The 13033-nt window shown below is 45.7% G+C and overlaps 2 protein-coding genes across 3 annotated transcripts in view; both read right to left on the bottom strand.

Moving 5' to 3' along the window:
- Knockout (Stork-head domain-containing protein knockout) overlaps positions 1-5806 on the bottom strand; it is a 71055-nt gene extending 65249 nt beyond the window's left edge. For both annotated transcript variants that reach the window (XM_071705401.1, XM_071705402.1), the window contains exon 1: positions 5115-5806. The gene's annotated coding sequence lies outside the window, so the exon portion shown is untranslated. The remainder of the gene's footprint in view (positions 1-5114) is intronic.
- Positions 5807-9800: 3994 nt separating this feature from the next.
- On the bottom strand, positions 9801-12652 carry LOC139772124 (uncharacterized). The gene is made up of 4 exons (XM_071705535.1): positions 12629-12652; positions 10947-12113; positions 10375-10786; positions 9801-10033 (listed from the first exon to the last, which is right to left on the bottom strand). Exons 1-4 carry the CDS (start codon positions 12650-12652, stop codon positions 9876-9878), a joined length of 1761 nt encoding a protein of 586 aa, XP_071561636.1. The 3' UTR covers positions 9801-9875.
- Between the last annotated feature and the right edge of the window lie 381 nt (positions 12653-13033).

Genomic DNA, 13033 nt, shown 5'->3' with positions numbered 1-13033 from the left:
CTCTCTCTCTCTCTCGTTCGGGGACGGGAGTCGCGAGTCAATTAATTAAGACTCGGCGATCCGCGGGCGCGTACCGACGTCCTTACTTTTCCAGCCTACGGGCTGGCGGCGACGCAATTATTTCTAATCACTTTAGAAAATTCCCCCGCTGCGCGCGTGGTCGATCGACGACGATCGGCCGAGTGTGTGCCATCTTTCTAGACTGTTCGACCTCCGCTTTCTGAATCGCGCGTCAGAGTTTCCTCACTGCGCGTCTCTAGCTTGACCATAAACGGCCGATGTCTCCTCGCCGACGGGATAGCGATAGGTCGCCAGCGGTGTCGCGTTTACGACGTTTTGCATGGAGATTAATTGAGGCACTAACACACGCTCAATCCAACACGAGTACAGTCTTCACGTTAGTTCGAAGTATTTACGTTTTTATTTGCGCGATATATTACGCCGTTTTCTACTGTTTTATATCTTCTTTTTTGTTATTAAAATAATACTAATTATTATTCTCCTCGAGCTTTTTTTCTACCAAAATTTTAAACGATAATTGTGTGAAAAGAAACTTGAAGAGAAGGCACATATAACTTCTGCTTACTACATCTATCGATGGAGACTTCGATTTACCTCGTTCGAAAGTACCAACTCTAAGAGTGAAACACTACGATGTTCAAATCTCTGCCGCGCTTAATGCGTCGAATGCTGAGTAAGTGACAAGTGAGTGTGTCGGCGGCGATCGTTCCTCTTCCTACGGTCTTGTTTTTCCCGCGGAATCTAGCGTAGGAGAAATTACCCGCGTGTGTGCGGCACCTCGAAAAGCCGACCAACACGATCGTTCCTCCATTAGCCTTGTTACCACCGGGAATGGGTTGAGGAACTCTCCTTCTCCCTCCTTCCCTCGGCCCACGTCGTCGTAAGGTCAGCGAACGGGAAAGTCGCGGTGGATGAAGATTTTTCGAAGATATGTGTTATGTAAAAATTGAATTAGCTCGCGAAATTGAAGAAACCGGATTTGCACGTAGCGCAACTAATTTCGCAACCTCTGCATTTCGAGCTCGCGGTTAATTAATATTAACTAATATAACGTCGCGCAAAGTGAGAGTTTGGATATCTCGAAACGCAGATCGCGCGTTCGACTATCCACAAAGCAGCTTGTTTTCCTCGGAGTCGCGCGAATTTCTTGAAACTGGAAATACATATCGAACGCCGGATACGAGCCGTGATTTCTTCTTCCACGAGGGAGGAGACGGTAAGCGCGCGTGAGTCGATAATTTTCTCTTCCACCGCCTCCGCCACGTAACGCTCTTGGGAAAGATAGTTAGCTATCGATCAATTACGTGCTCGATGCACTCGCCGCGGCTGCGCCCGTTAAAATGAGCTTTTACCGTCCAACTTTCCTCCGGGATATATAAAAGATCCGAGTAAGAGTACTGTTAAAGGTCGACTATAAATAAATCGAGAATACACGCGGCGAACGTAACTGCGTGTGCGGGCGCGACAAGAACCGATCGTGTTCGTGAAGGTCGGGCTGAAATCGCGCGCCTCATCAGCTTTATCAGCTATAATCAGGTCACCTACCAAAAAATACTACGTTTAACGTAAAGTCTCGAAGAAGCATTCGAACTGTCGAGCGAAACGAATCCAAATGAAATAAGATAAATCGGCTCGAGAAGCGCGATTAATCCGACGCGATGTTACCAGGCTGCGAAATTCCCGCGGGATATAATCCGCCACGTGATCCTACAAGATGCCCGATTAATTCGCGACAATTTTCTAATTATCGCAAAATACTGCCGAGAATCTAAATCGCCGAGTTGAAGGGTTTATGGGATTGGATAACTTCGACAACTGGCTTATTTTCGACCTCGAATCCCGCGGCCGCGGCCGTATTACGCGAGGAGAAGTCCATTTCGCGGTCATAGTCCGACCGTAGCTCGAGGATCGTTGTAAACAGAACCTAAATGGCGATTTGAGCCGGGCATAAAAGGCTGCGCGTAACGATGTACTCAGGGCGAGCCGTAATCTGCTTTTGCGCCGCCACGTTCGCGTTTAGCGGCCGCGCTGCGCGCTAATCTTTACGGCGATTCGACTGGCCGTCGACTTAGTTAACGATCGACTTGGCGTTCACGGACGATCGCGCATATCGTTTTCGAACTCGTCTCGCGAAGATAACCCGTTTTCCACACCTGTACCCGTTCGCCGTATCTCACAGCACACGCGTCTGATAATTGCAGAGTACGGCAATTAATCTCGCAACGTAGGCACAACTCTTTGTTTTTTTTCATTATATTTTTTAAATAATTATTTATGAAGAAATAAATGTATTTTTCATTTTTTTTTTTAAATAACAATGTCTAAGTAAGAGGACTATGCATTATTGAGAAACGCACTTTGAATATCGTTTTTCTTTACGCTATATATGAAGCGATATGCTGCGATTAAAATTTCTTACGTATTAATCGCTATTCTGATCTTAATAGTCCTGAACAAGAAAAGACTGATAAAGACACACACACGTCGTACTTGGTCTTTCCAGTCTTTCGTAAAAGACGTCAAACGGTACACGGATTTGTATTCGTTTCGCCTGAATCAGGCGTTACACAATTTTCACGTACGGTTTCTCGCCCGTACGTTCTAGTCCCGTTCCCGAAGACAAATCGGCGATTTTATTATTAAACGATAATAGGAACGAGTTTGGCCGGCGTCGTTTCTTACAGCTGTTATCGCCGAAACGGGATTCGATGGCGCATTATACGCCACCGTCCTCGTATAGAATTTATTTGTGTCACGACGATAATATATGGGAGCTAAATACCCTCAATTAATACCGCATTGAATGCCTCCGCGTACCCGTACAGGTGCGGCGTTTATGTGTTTTTCACCTGCTTGTGCGTGCCACTTTTGTGGCTCCCATGCGAGCGATTTTACAGGGCCAGCAAGTTTTCCGGACGAACGCCAAACGCACGGGTCATGAAGTTCGAAACGGTAAATGGTAAACCACGAAAAAATTCGGCGGTTTTCGATATTTAATTATTTTTATTATTTACCTTGTTTATTCTTGTGAAAGTTAGATAGGCTTTTGAAAGCTTTTAAAGGGGGAAAGCGCCGTTTACGTAAGGAGAGGGTTTAAACGACCTTTCTTCGGGACGTTATTTTCTACCTGCAACGTCCTTTACTATACCATATTACCGAGTGTCTCTGTATGAAACATGCCGCATCGACCTGGCGCTCGCTTTCATACCCCACGCGATCGACGGTTAACGACGGGTAAACGCCGCCGCATTGTGCACGGCGAAAAAGTCGCTTTCCCGTGGTACACCGCTCTTAATCGGCGAACGCGACCGAAGGTCCGAAAACCGTCAGGAAGTTAATTAAGTAGATTGCCATGGAAATTAGATTAAGCGAGTTTCTCGCGAGCGGGGACACACAAACCAGTTTAATTGCCCGGCATTGTGTCGGGAGTTAATGACTCCCGCTCTGCGGTTGCCTTCCCCGGGACACACCGTCGCCATGTCGCTGAAGACAAGTTGCGACTTTAATTGCGACGCGCGTGAAACACGGAGAGTCGACGCGAGTCGCGGATCGCGAAAACGAAACGGTTCTGCGATCGCGCCGAGAGAGGAAGTCGCGTCCGCGTCGTTAAAATTCGCCAAATCGAAATGCGTTACAATAGCGATAATTATATAATTTTTCGCCTCTCACTCTCGAAATCAGAATTCCGATCTAATTAGCGCGAAAATTGTTGGCCTAAAAATTATTTGTCTGAATAGAATAACTTTCAGCGCGCAAGAGACTACGATAAAAAGATTGGAGAAGAATACGAGATTTTGAGGAAATTTTAAATTTTAGAGCTAAGAAAATTACCAATTGTTTTTAATTGGTCATTTTCACAACTCCACAATTTTAGACCTAAGAAAATATTACTCGACTCCGTAGTTTGTCCCAGAAGGCAGAGCGAGAAAGAAAGAAAGCGAGCGAGAGAGGAAGAATGGTTCGCGATTAATGCAACACATTAGCGAGAATTGTTGCGACTATACTATGGGCGATCGTCTCTCTCTGACCTCGAGGTCCCACGTTACATTATCCCCGGCCGTTTCAGCCATCCGGGATGGTAATTCCGCGTTATTTCCCGAGGTCGAGGTCGTGGCGGCAGGCCTCTCGTCGATTCGTGCGGAAAAGGAGACCATCGACCTCCGCCGAATAAATCGTCGGGGACGGTCTCGTCGTGACGAGACGACGCGGTAAATCATCCGGGTTCTCAGGCTTTCAAAGGACTATCATTCGTCGACCAGCATTAATGAAGACCCCCGCACGGCTTGCCGCTATTAACGCTATTATTGTTGCGTTACTGTAAAACGCGTGGCGGAAGCGCGAAGATAAAGGTTTCTTTTCCTCTTTTTTTTCGGTGATGAAAGAAAGGTCTCGCGTTATTTGTACAAATGAGTATCTTGACGTCACTTGTACGACAATAAGTTAGAGTTAGAGAACAAGTTCCACGATCGAAATGCCAATTAAATCTAAACACGACGATCAATACGATATATCGCACCGATCAAACGGAGAACAAATTCCACAATCGGGGACGGAGAAATTTGCGTTTAAATAGATTCTATATTTTTACGTATTTTTACGTGTATTTTTCTAATTTAGCTTATAATATACATGTATATTTCTTTTTTTTCCTTTTGACACTTCGTTGAAATTGTTTCTCTCCATGTTTCCGTCTCGAACCGTGTTTTATTATACAATGACATTACATCATTGAAGTAGAATATTCAATGATATCTGCTCGTTACCAAAAAGAAATTTTTACAAACAATTGTTAATTAGCATAATTTCTCAAATATCCAAGAATTAAAATTATGAATATACTATTTTAAAAAAACTTTCTAGTAAAATTCATTGCATACTCATTAAAAAGTGAAATTTACCGAAAAGAGAGCGTAATATATTTCGTAATTGAAGTTAAGAAACTCAGCTCAAAAGTTTTGAACGTTATAAAGTTTCTGAAGATCCTAAGACTCTAGATTAATCCTAGACTCCGAATTCGCAAAGCCGGTCGCGCTTGTCGCGTCGCGCGAGAGGTCTGACCGCTCTTGACCCTCGAGGCTTGAATCGGGACTCACCTTGCCGCGACGAATGATCGTGTCGCGCTGTCCCGCGAAGTCTGTCCGCTCTCGCCTAATTACCAAGGTTATCACCGACGGGAGTCCGAGTACCAAGGCGACGAACGGAGCAAGGACGAAGGACGGAGTTTTCACTTTTAGTCCGGGAGGGAAAACGCCGAGAGATGCGCCGCCTCCTTCGCGTATCCACAGTTCTTCTCACCCGCGGGACGATTCGCCCGGATGCACGCGCGACTATCTCTGTCCACCTGGGTGCGACACGTGCACGAGCACGCGCCGGGACGAATCCCAACGGCGCTCCTTCGTCGACGAAGGGAACGAGCGAAGGAGAGAAAGAAGAAAAGGAATCGCGATCGCGCGGTTCCTTCCCCCTTCCGGCCGTACGGCGATCGATCCGCTTACGCGGCGAGGATCCCAGCGGGATCCTCTTCGGCGAGACGAGGACGGGGACGGAATTCCGAGACGCGTGCGGGGGTCTCGTCCCACGATCAGGAGGCACGGCGACGCGCGTCGCAGGCGCGGCGGCGTACACGATGGTCGCGCGTTGTCGAGGACGGTGCGGCAGGTGCAGCCGCTGCAGCTGGCACGGTCGTCGGCTTCATACTGAAGGGGAGAGATACACGGCGGGCACGATGCCGCCGCAGGCTGCCGCCGCACGAGCAGCTACGAGAAACTGGCTCCACCGTCGCCGCCGACTGCTCCGAAAACTCGGGGCAGCGCCGGGGTCTCTCCTCTCCGTTTCTCACCACGAATCTCTCTCCCGTCCTCTCGCTCTCGTCCTGCCGCCGCTCTCTTCGCCACCCCGTCGCTCTTCCCCGTCGCGCTGTGCGTTTGCCATTCGTGGTGGGGTTTTGCTCTCCGCGAATGGAGTAGGGGCCATCCTCTCGATCTCTCTATCTCTCTTTGCCGCGACGCCGAGATCTCTCTCTCTCTCTCTCTCCTTCTTCGCATGGGATCGCGAACGAGGCCCCGAGGATATTTTTGGATTTTTCTTTCGATACGTTGTCCTGCGAGGAGAGTCACCCGGTTTAAGACCCGTTCGGAGGGATCCTTCACGATAAATTCCCGCGAGAAATAGCTGCACTTGCCGCGCCGCGCCGTCGAGGCGAATTCGCTCCGCGATCCTTCGCATTTGTGCATATAAGAATCGGATTGTAAGAATAAGACGCGTTGCATTGGTGCCTCAGGTGCATTCTTACTTCAGCAACGGCCGTTTGTATTTTCTTCAACGTCCACTTTTAATCTAAATTTAGTAGCATGATTTTCTACTTTCGACTGTTGCTAAGGAGGAAGTCGCTCTTTTTCAATGCTAACGCGTTCCTCGCGGTTCATCCCAGCATCCGTAACGAGCCTATAGGTATCGCCTGGAATTATCTTGATAACATTACTCCGAGATCCGGAGGAAGTCTGTATCTAGCTTATAATAGAAGCGAGGCGAGGCATAGAAGCGACTCGGACATTCTTAAATTATTTCTATTCTCTTTTTTTTCTGACGAGACACGAATAAAGCTTCGAAGCGATTTGTTCAGATCCGCCAGAATCTCATCGTGAATCTTGGAAGACGCGAAGATTTCACTTCTTGTGCCCTTGGGCTCATTGATTCTCGCGTAAAGATGCAAAAAGGGAAGCGCCGGCGAAAATCACGGTGGAATTTCCGCGTGTCCGTTTCGTCTTTTCATACCTGGGCCCCGATCGAGTCGTCGCGCTCGAGCCCGGCGCGACGCGTTCCGGTAGGTCGGTGACGCCGAGAACCGGACCGGCTGCAAAAACGATTACGTTTCGTGAAGACGAGAGGAGGGACGGGGAAAGACGGAGAACGCGGCCGTGGGTTACCGACGGGTCCAGCCTGGGTCGTAAAAATGCCCGGATGCATCGCCGAATATGGCCGAAAACACCTAAGTGCGCCCGGTAACAAGACGCCTCGTCGCGAAACGCTACGTCGAGGTGTGAAAAATTTATCAGATCCCAGAAGATTGTTTCCAGCTTGTTTACCCAGACGGGATAATTTTCTATGCTAACACACTTTGTCAAAATGTGAAATATACCTAACTAGAGCGGAACGATGGTAATTTTTACACGGCAAGAAAGAACACGCGAAGCCCTTATATTCTTATTAATCTTAAACAAAATAATCATTATCTTCATTGCATAAATATGTTGCTTACGAAACTAATTGTTCATTGATCAATATTTGTTGTGATGCTCGAAACTTTTGTATCAAAACTTTTTTAAATTATTGCACGTATACTAATTAATACGATACGAGAATATAACTTGTTTCAAAGATATGAAGCATGTCCGACTTCGCTATAACAGGAAGAACAGAATGGCGCGAAATTGTCTCGAGATGATCTGGCAATTCTCACATCTCTCTAAAATAATTAGACTGATGTTTGGCGGCGGGTGCGGGCGTTTAGCATCCTCGTGGACGTTAGACCACTTCGCACTCTCAGAGGAGCGGTAATTAACGATGCTTGGGCTCATGTACTTTCATAAAGTCCGCAACTTTCTAATGTGCCCGGCAAGTATCTCTGTTTAAGCGTAACGGGGCTACGTTGCTCCGTATAACGCGTATAACAATATCTTTTTCACCTTTCGAAATTTAAAAAACAGCCGTCGCGTTAGGAAAGTTTGGAAAGTTCGGAATAGCGAGAATCTCCTCCTCGCGCTGCGTCAATTACAATCCTCTCCATGAATACCCGACTATCCGATCAGGCTCCTAATACCGTCTAAGTCGATCGACAAAAAATCGATGATATTGTTCCGTTCTTTCATTTCTTCTTTCGCGAGCTCGTTTGACTTTTTTTTCACGAATAAGCAATCCGTACTTTGAAAGTTGACGAGGAGCGTTAAACTTCGTTTTCTCGCTAATATTTTCATGCGGGGACGAGGCGAAGGAGATCGCAAAAGAGTGAAACATCCTCCGTAAGCGTGTGCGAGAGTCGGTCGTTGAATGAACACCCTCTTCGCGTCTTTCATCCCTTCGCGTTCGCGCAATGGCTTTATTATACGGCTCGGCTCGCGGAACGACTTTCCTTTAAATCGGAGGGACGTTTCGCGTGCCTTACGTTGACATTTACAGTGAAATCCCGAGCAGCGGGCGCAGCTGGTTTACCATTCGCTCAATGATGCCTTAAGGATCTACGGTACCGTGGCTGGAACCTGTTTCTCTTGTTCCTGGTTGCGCTGGCTATATTTATGCGCATTTGCACGCGCACGTCTACGCATATACGCGCGCGCGCATATCGTCGCCATACAAATTGAATTGCAACTAATTATGAAATATTGCCGATGCGTCGTCCCGTGTGAATGCGCGAGAATTTCACCCCGCCGTCTCAAAAGTGTCCACCTAACTAAGACGCACAATCGTCCTGCGCGAAACTTACGCAATGCAGGGGGACAAAGTTATTTTATCTATTTAAAATTGGAATTTTGTGAAAGGGACAGTATATATTTGCGCAGACATTTCTCTAGGAAATAGTAGAGTGAAATTAATCATTTTTCTCTCGCATTTTTTAAGCTTTCGAGGAAATAAGTTTCAAAGCTAGGGCTTTTCTTAGAAAAAACTTGGATCTCTTTGCGATAAACGCGTAATGATTTTAAATTAAATATTATACCTATATTATACGCGTATTTTTATTTTTTTTATCTTCTTTCTCTCTCAAGGTATTGGATAGAGGATTACTTTTGGACAATCCTCTCAGGGGATTATTTTTGTCGTCTCAGATCGGTCGGATTTCACAGCTCGGCAAGTTAATCCGGCAAAACAACAGAACCCGATGTGACTTCTACATCGCCTTTTACGTTTCTTGCGTCGGTGTGTGGGCACATCGACCGGGACCGTTTGGGAAACCGCGACCGACTGCAACGCGTTTTAATGCCCGGAGATTCACACGTGGCGGCGGACCGGGCCGACTTCGACTTCCTGTCGGCGGCCGGGCGAGCGGGTCGCACGAGATATAACGCAAGCCGGATACGGACCTGCGTAATTGTACACATCGGCCGTGTTTCTGCCGTGTTAATCTTTGTCGTACGAGCGCGTCGTGCGACCCTTAAGGTCGCGCTCCCCCGAGCACGCCGCGGAAGTGCGAAATTAGTTCGGCGTAAGAGGACGAAATTATTCTATGCAGCTGCACATGTGCACACATACGATGTCTAATTCCATAACGGTTTAAAGTTTGGATCTACATGGTGATTTCGCGATTATTATATAATTTTCGTATGCTTGCTTTTCAAAAGAGCAATCGAGATTCAAAGTATGTCTCTCGATCGATCGCAATGGACAGTCATACGAAGGAAAGTATGTTTTTTTGCAATGATAAAGAATTTGCATCAATATCGGTTATACATCCGTTTATTTTTTTCTTTTTGCTCAATTAAAGGTTGCTACACAAGTTTAAATAAGTCGTGCTATGAACGTGAGACATTAATAATAATTATAATAAATATTAATTTATGAATTTTACATTTAAGATACAGATCTTTATAGTTAATCTTAGATAAGATACAAAGCGCAAGGTGTATCTTCGTATTTTAATAAATTTTTCTCTTTTGTTGATGATGGAAAATCTCGTAAATGGATAATATAATAATATGGTGATATGGAAGTTATTTATTCGTGTGACTACTGTTAAATAATATTTGGCTAAATATACAGATAAATTTATGATAAATAATTTTCCTTAATCGATTTTTCACCCTTTTGCAAAATTATCCAAGATAGTGATAATCTCTAAATCTATTGAACTATATGTGTGTTCTTTAATATTGATATCCATTATTACCGCCGTTTTGTCTGTTGCTTCCGACATTCGCATTGTCACTGCCACCGATGTTATTGCTAGGAGGATTGGAAAAGTAGCCGCCGATATCACCGCCGCTCAAACCACCATCGTTATCTCGGCCAAACGATTGTCCTGCTGTAAAATATAAATTTCTCAACCAAAGAACCCACAAATAGTACGTTAAAGTGCACAATGTAATTTATTATTTTTCTACAAAAATTGTGTACCTACTCTTAAATTATTTTATTTAAATGGTAGTGAGATAGAGAAAGAAATCGAATTCTAGAATGCAGAATATCAATACTTAATTGCAAAATTATGAAAAACTAGATTCTTTAATGTAGAACTTTATATACAATATTTAAATATCTCATTACACGAGAGTTAAAAGTTCTTTAATACATTCTTCCTAAATTTCCACTTGTCTTTCACGTCACTTTGACTCAATTAAACGGCAGATCGCAATCTTATCGCACCTGGTCTTCCCGACTGATAACCGTTGCCGCCTCCGCTATTAAATCCGCCGAGCTTTCCCTCGCCGGGGCCACCACTTGGATAACCACCGTTACTACCGCCTCCATTAAATCCTGAGTTATTCGTGAAACCGCCGCTCTTGCTACCTGGTCGACCAGAAGAATAACCGTCGTTGTTATCATTCGACCCGCCGGAGCCGTATCCTTCGCCGGCATTCGCTTCGCCCTCGTATCTAATTTGCGGTTTAAATCCATCCTGATCAGCCTCATACTCGACAATCTGTTTCCTACCGTCTGGAAGCAAAACGTTGAACTCGCCTTGAGCTCGGTCACCGTCTCTAGTCTCCGTGTGACTGTAATCGCTGCCGGTTTGCTGATCCTTCACTTTATAGGAAAACTCGTATTTCGCCGGCTCCTGAAAATGAGATAACAAACTGAAACCTGTAATAAAGGTAGTTCTACAGAATTATCAAACAGACTGGCTATTTCTGAAGAAAATCATTCCGCTTCGGATAATTGCCATATTTATTTCTGGTTCAATTTTAACGAGACACATGCATAACATATACACTTACAGTACTTTCCTCTTGCGCGTTATCGTTGTAACCCTCGCCATTTCCCCTTCCTCCTCCTTCTCCTCCTCCAAAACTTCCATCCCCGTGCCCGAAATTCCCTGCATTTCCATTTGGACCTCCAGATGGATAGCCGTTAGCCCCACCGAAACTTCCTCCGTTTGAGCCTCCGGATGGATAGCCGTTGTTATCATTTCCACCCCTATTAGGCTGACTGGTTGATCGTCCACCGAATCCACTTTCATTCGGGGTTCCATAGCTGCTCGACGGTCCTCCACTATTTCCGCTATTGAAGCGACCTTTGCTATTTGCATTTCCATTTGCAGGTACGCCATAACTACTCGAGGGCCTTCCACTGCCACCGTTTCCACCCCCGTGGTTTCCGTTCACCCCGGGAACGCCATAACTAGTCGACGGTCTTCCTCCGATATTTCCCTGTCCGAAACCACCTCCGTTGTTCTCGCTCGCACCGGGAACGCCATAACTAGTCGACGGTCTTCCTTCGTTACCTACGTTTCCGAAACCACCCCCGTTGTTCCCGTTAGCACCGGGAACACCGTAGCTAGTCGATGGCTTGCCCTGGTTGCCTGCGTTTCCGAAACCACCTCCGTTGTTTCCATTCGTACCGGGAACGCCGTAGCTAGTCGACGGTCTTCCTTCATTGCCCGTATTTCCAAAACCACCCCCGTTGTTCCCGTTAGCACCGGGAACACCGTAGCTAGTCGATGGCTTGCCCTGGTTGCCTGCGTTCCCGAAACCACCTCCGTTGTTTCCATTCGTACCGGGAACGCCGTAGCTACTCGACGGTCTTCCTCCGTTGCCTCGATTTTCACCAAAGCCACCGTTAGGAGCGCCGTAAGAGCTAGAGGGTTGCCCATCCCCAAATCCGTTTCCTCGAAACTGACCTAAACTGTTTCCGCCGACATTTCCCCCACTGGGTACGTCGTAAAGTTTCGACGGGCCATTACCTGCGCCGGGCCCGCCGAAACTTGTTGCGCCACCGTTTCTATTAGCACCACCCCCGTTGAAATCAGGTGTCCCGTACTGGTTGAACAGGTCGGTTTGACCGTCATTCGCACGAGAAGGGCTCGTTCTTGGAGGTAGATACGAATTAACCGGAGGTTCCGAACGCACCATGGCCAACATCATAATAAACGTTGTTCCACTGATCTGTGATAAGAATTTCAATTATAACGCAAATGCGCCATTAAAATACCGATAAATCTTAAAAAATGTAATAAACTTGTATAAAATGGTAATAAAATTATTTCAATAGTATTTTTTAACTTTGCACCAAAGTGTTAAATAATCTTCAAATTTATACCTGATTTTGCATCAAATTAGATTATTAATTATATCGAACAATTTCGGTTATTTTTTTGAAATTGATTTCTGCTATGCCACATAATTAATTTTAGTAGAGTCAAATGTTAAACTCATCTATATAAACTTTTGTCAAGGTAAAGCTCTAACTATAATATTGTCAAAAATATACATGTTTGAAAGCCACATTTATAATCTGAGCAATAATTGTTCTTAACGCCCGAAATAAAAATACTCGTGAATTCGTGATCGAGTTCTCATCGTCAGTAAAATGATTTCTAAATGTAAATGTATTAAAAAATAAATCCGTTAGCTTTATATTTCATAAACATTGAATGAAGCCAAGTGTCATTTTTTCTCACCTTAAGCATATTGACGACTCCCATAGTGTTCTCCAACGGCAAAAAGAAAATCGAATTTCCGTTACTCTATCCCTGCGAGGGAGACACCCGCTCTCCCTGCTTCTCGTTGCTACCCTTCCAGCGTGAGATGGATTTCTCGAGGGAATGACAAACACGAGGCCCGCATCGCTCTTTATATATCCCGGGGCTCATCCGCGTTTCTAGATCATAGTTTGGTGCAATCGGCAAGATTTACAGCAACGTTCGACGCAAGTGTGTCACAAGATGCTGCACGGGATCGATGGAAAAGAGCCGGATCGGCGTGTAAGTAAGCGTATGCTCACGAGCAGATTCGCGCTCTATATCTCGCCGATCGCGACTCCCGTCAGCGTTGCGCCGCGAATCGTTAACTCGTAATCATCTGGA

Source organism: Temnothorax nylanderi, unplaced genomic scaffold, assembly GCF_030848795.1.
Source record: "Temnothorax nylanderi isolate EJ_2023f unplaced genomic scaffold, tnyl_v1.0 TNYL_tig0046_pilon, whole genome shotgun sequence".
Lineage (NCBI taxonomy): Eukaryota > Metazoa > Arthropoda > Insecta > Hymenoptera > Formicidae > Temnothorax > Temnothorax nylanderi.
This window is presented reverse-complemented; position numbering and strand designations above follow the sequence as displayed.

Coding starts and splice junctions, on each gene's coding strand:
- LOC139772124 (XM_071705535.1), bottom strand. CDS start 12,652: ATGGGAGTCGTCAATATGCTTAAG. Junction 12,114..12,628: donor GAGTCGTCAATATGCTTAAG/GTGAGAAAAAAT, acceptor TTCTTATCACAG/ATCAGTGGAACAACGTTTAT. Junction 10,034..10,374: donor TTATCAGTCGGGAAGACCAG/GTGCGATAAGAT, acceptor TATATTTTACAG/CAGGACAATCGTTTGGCCGA.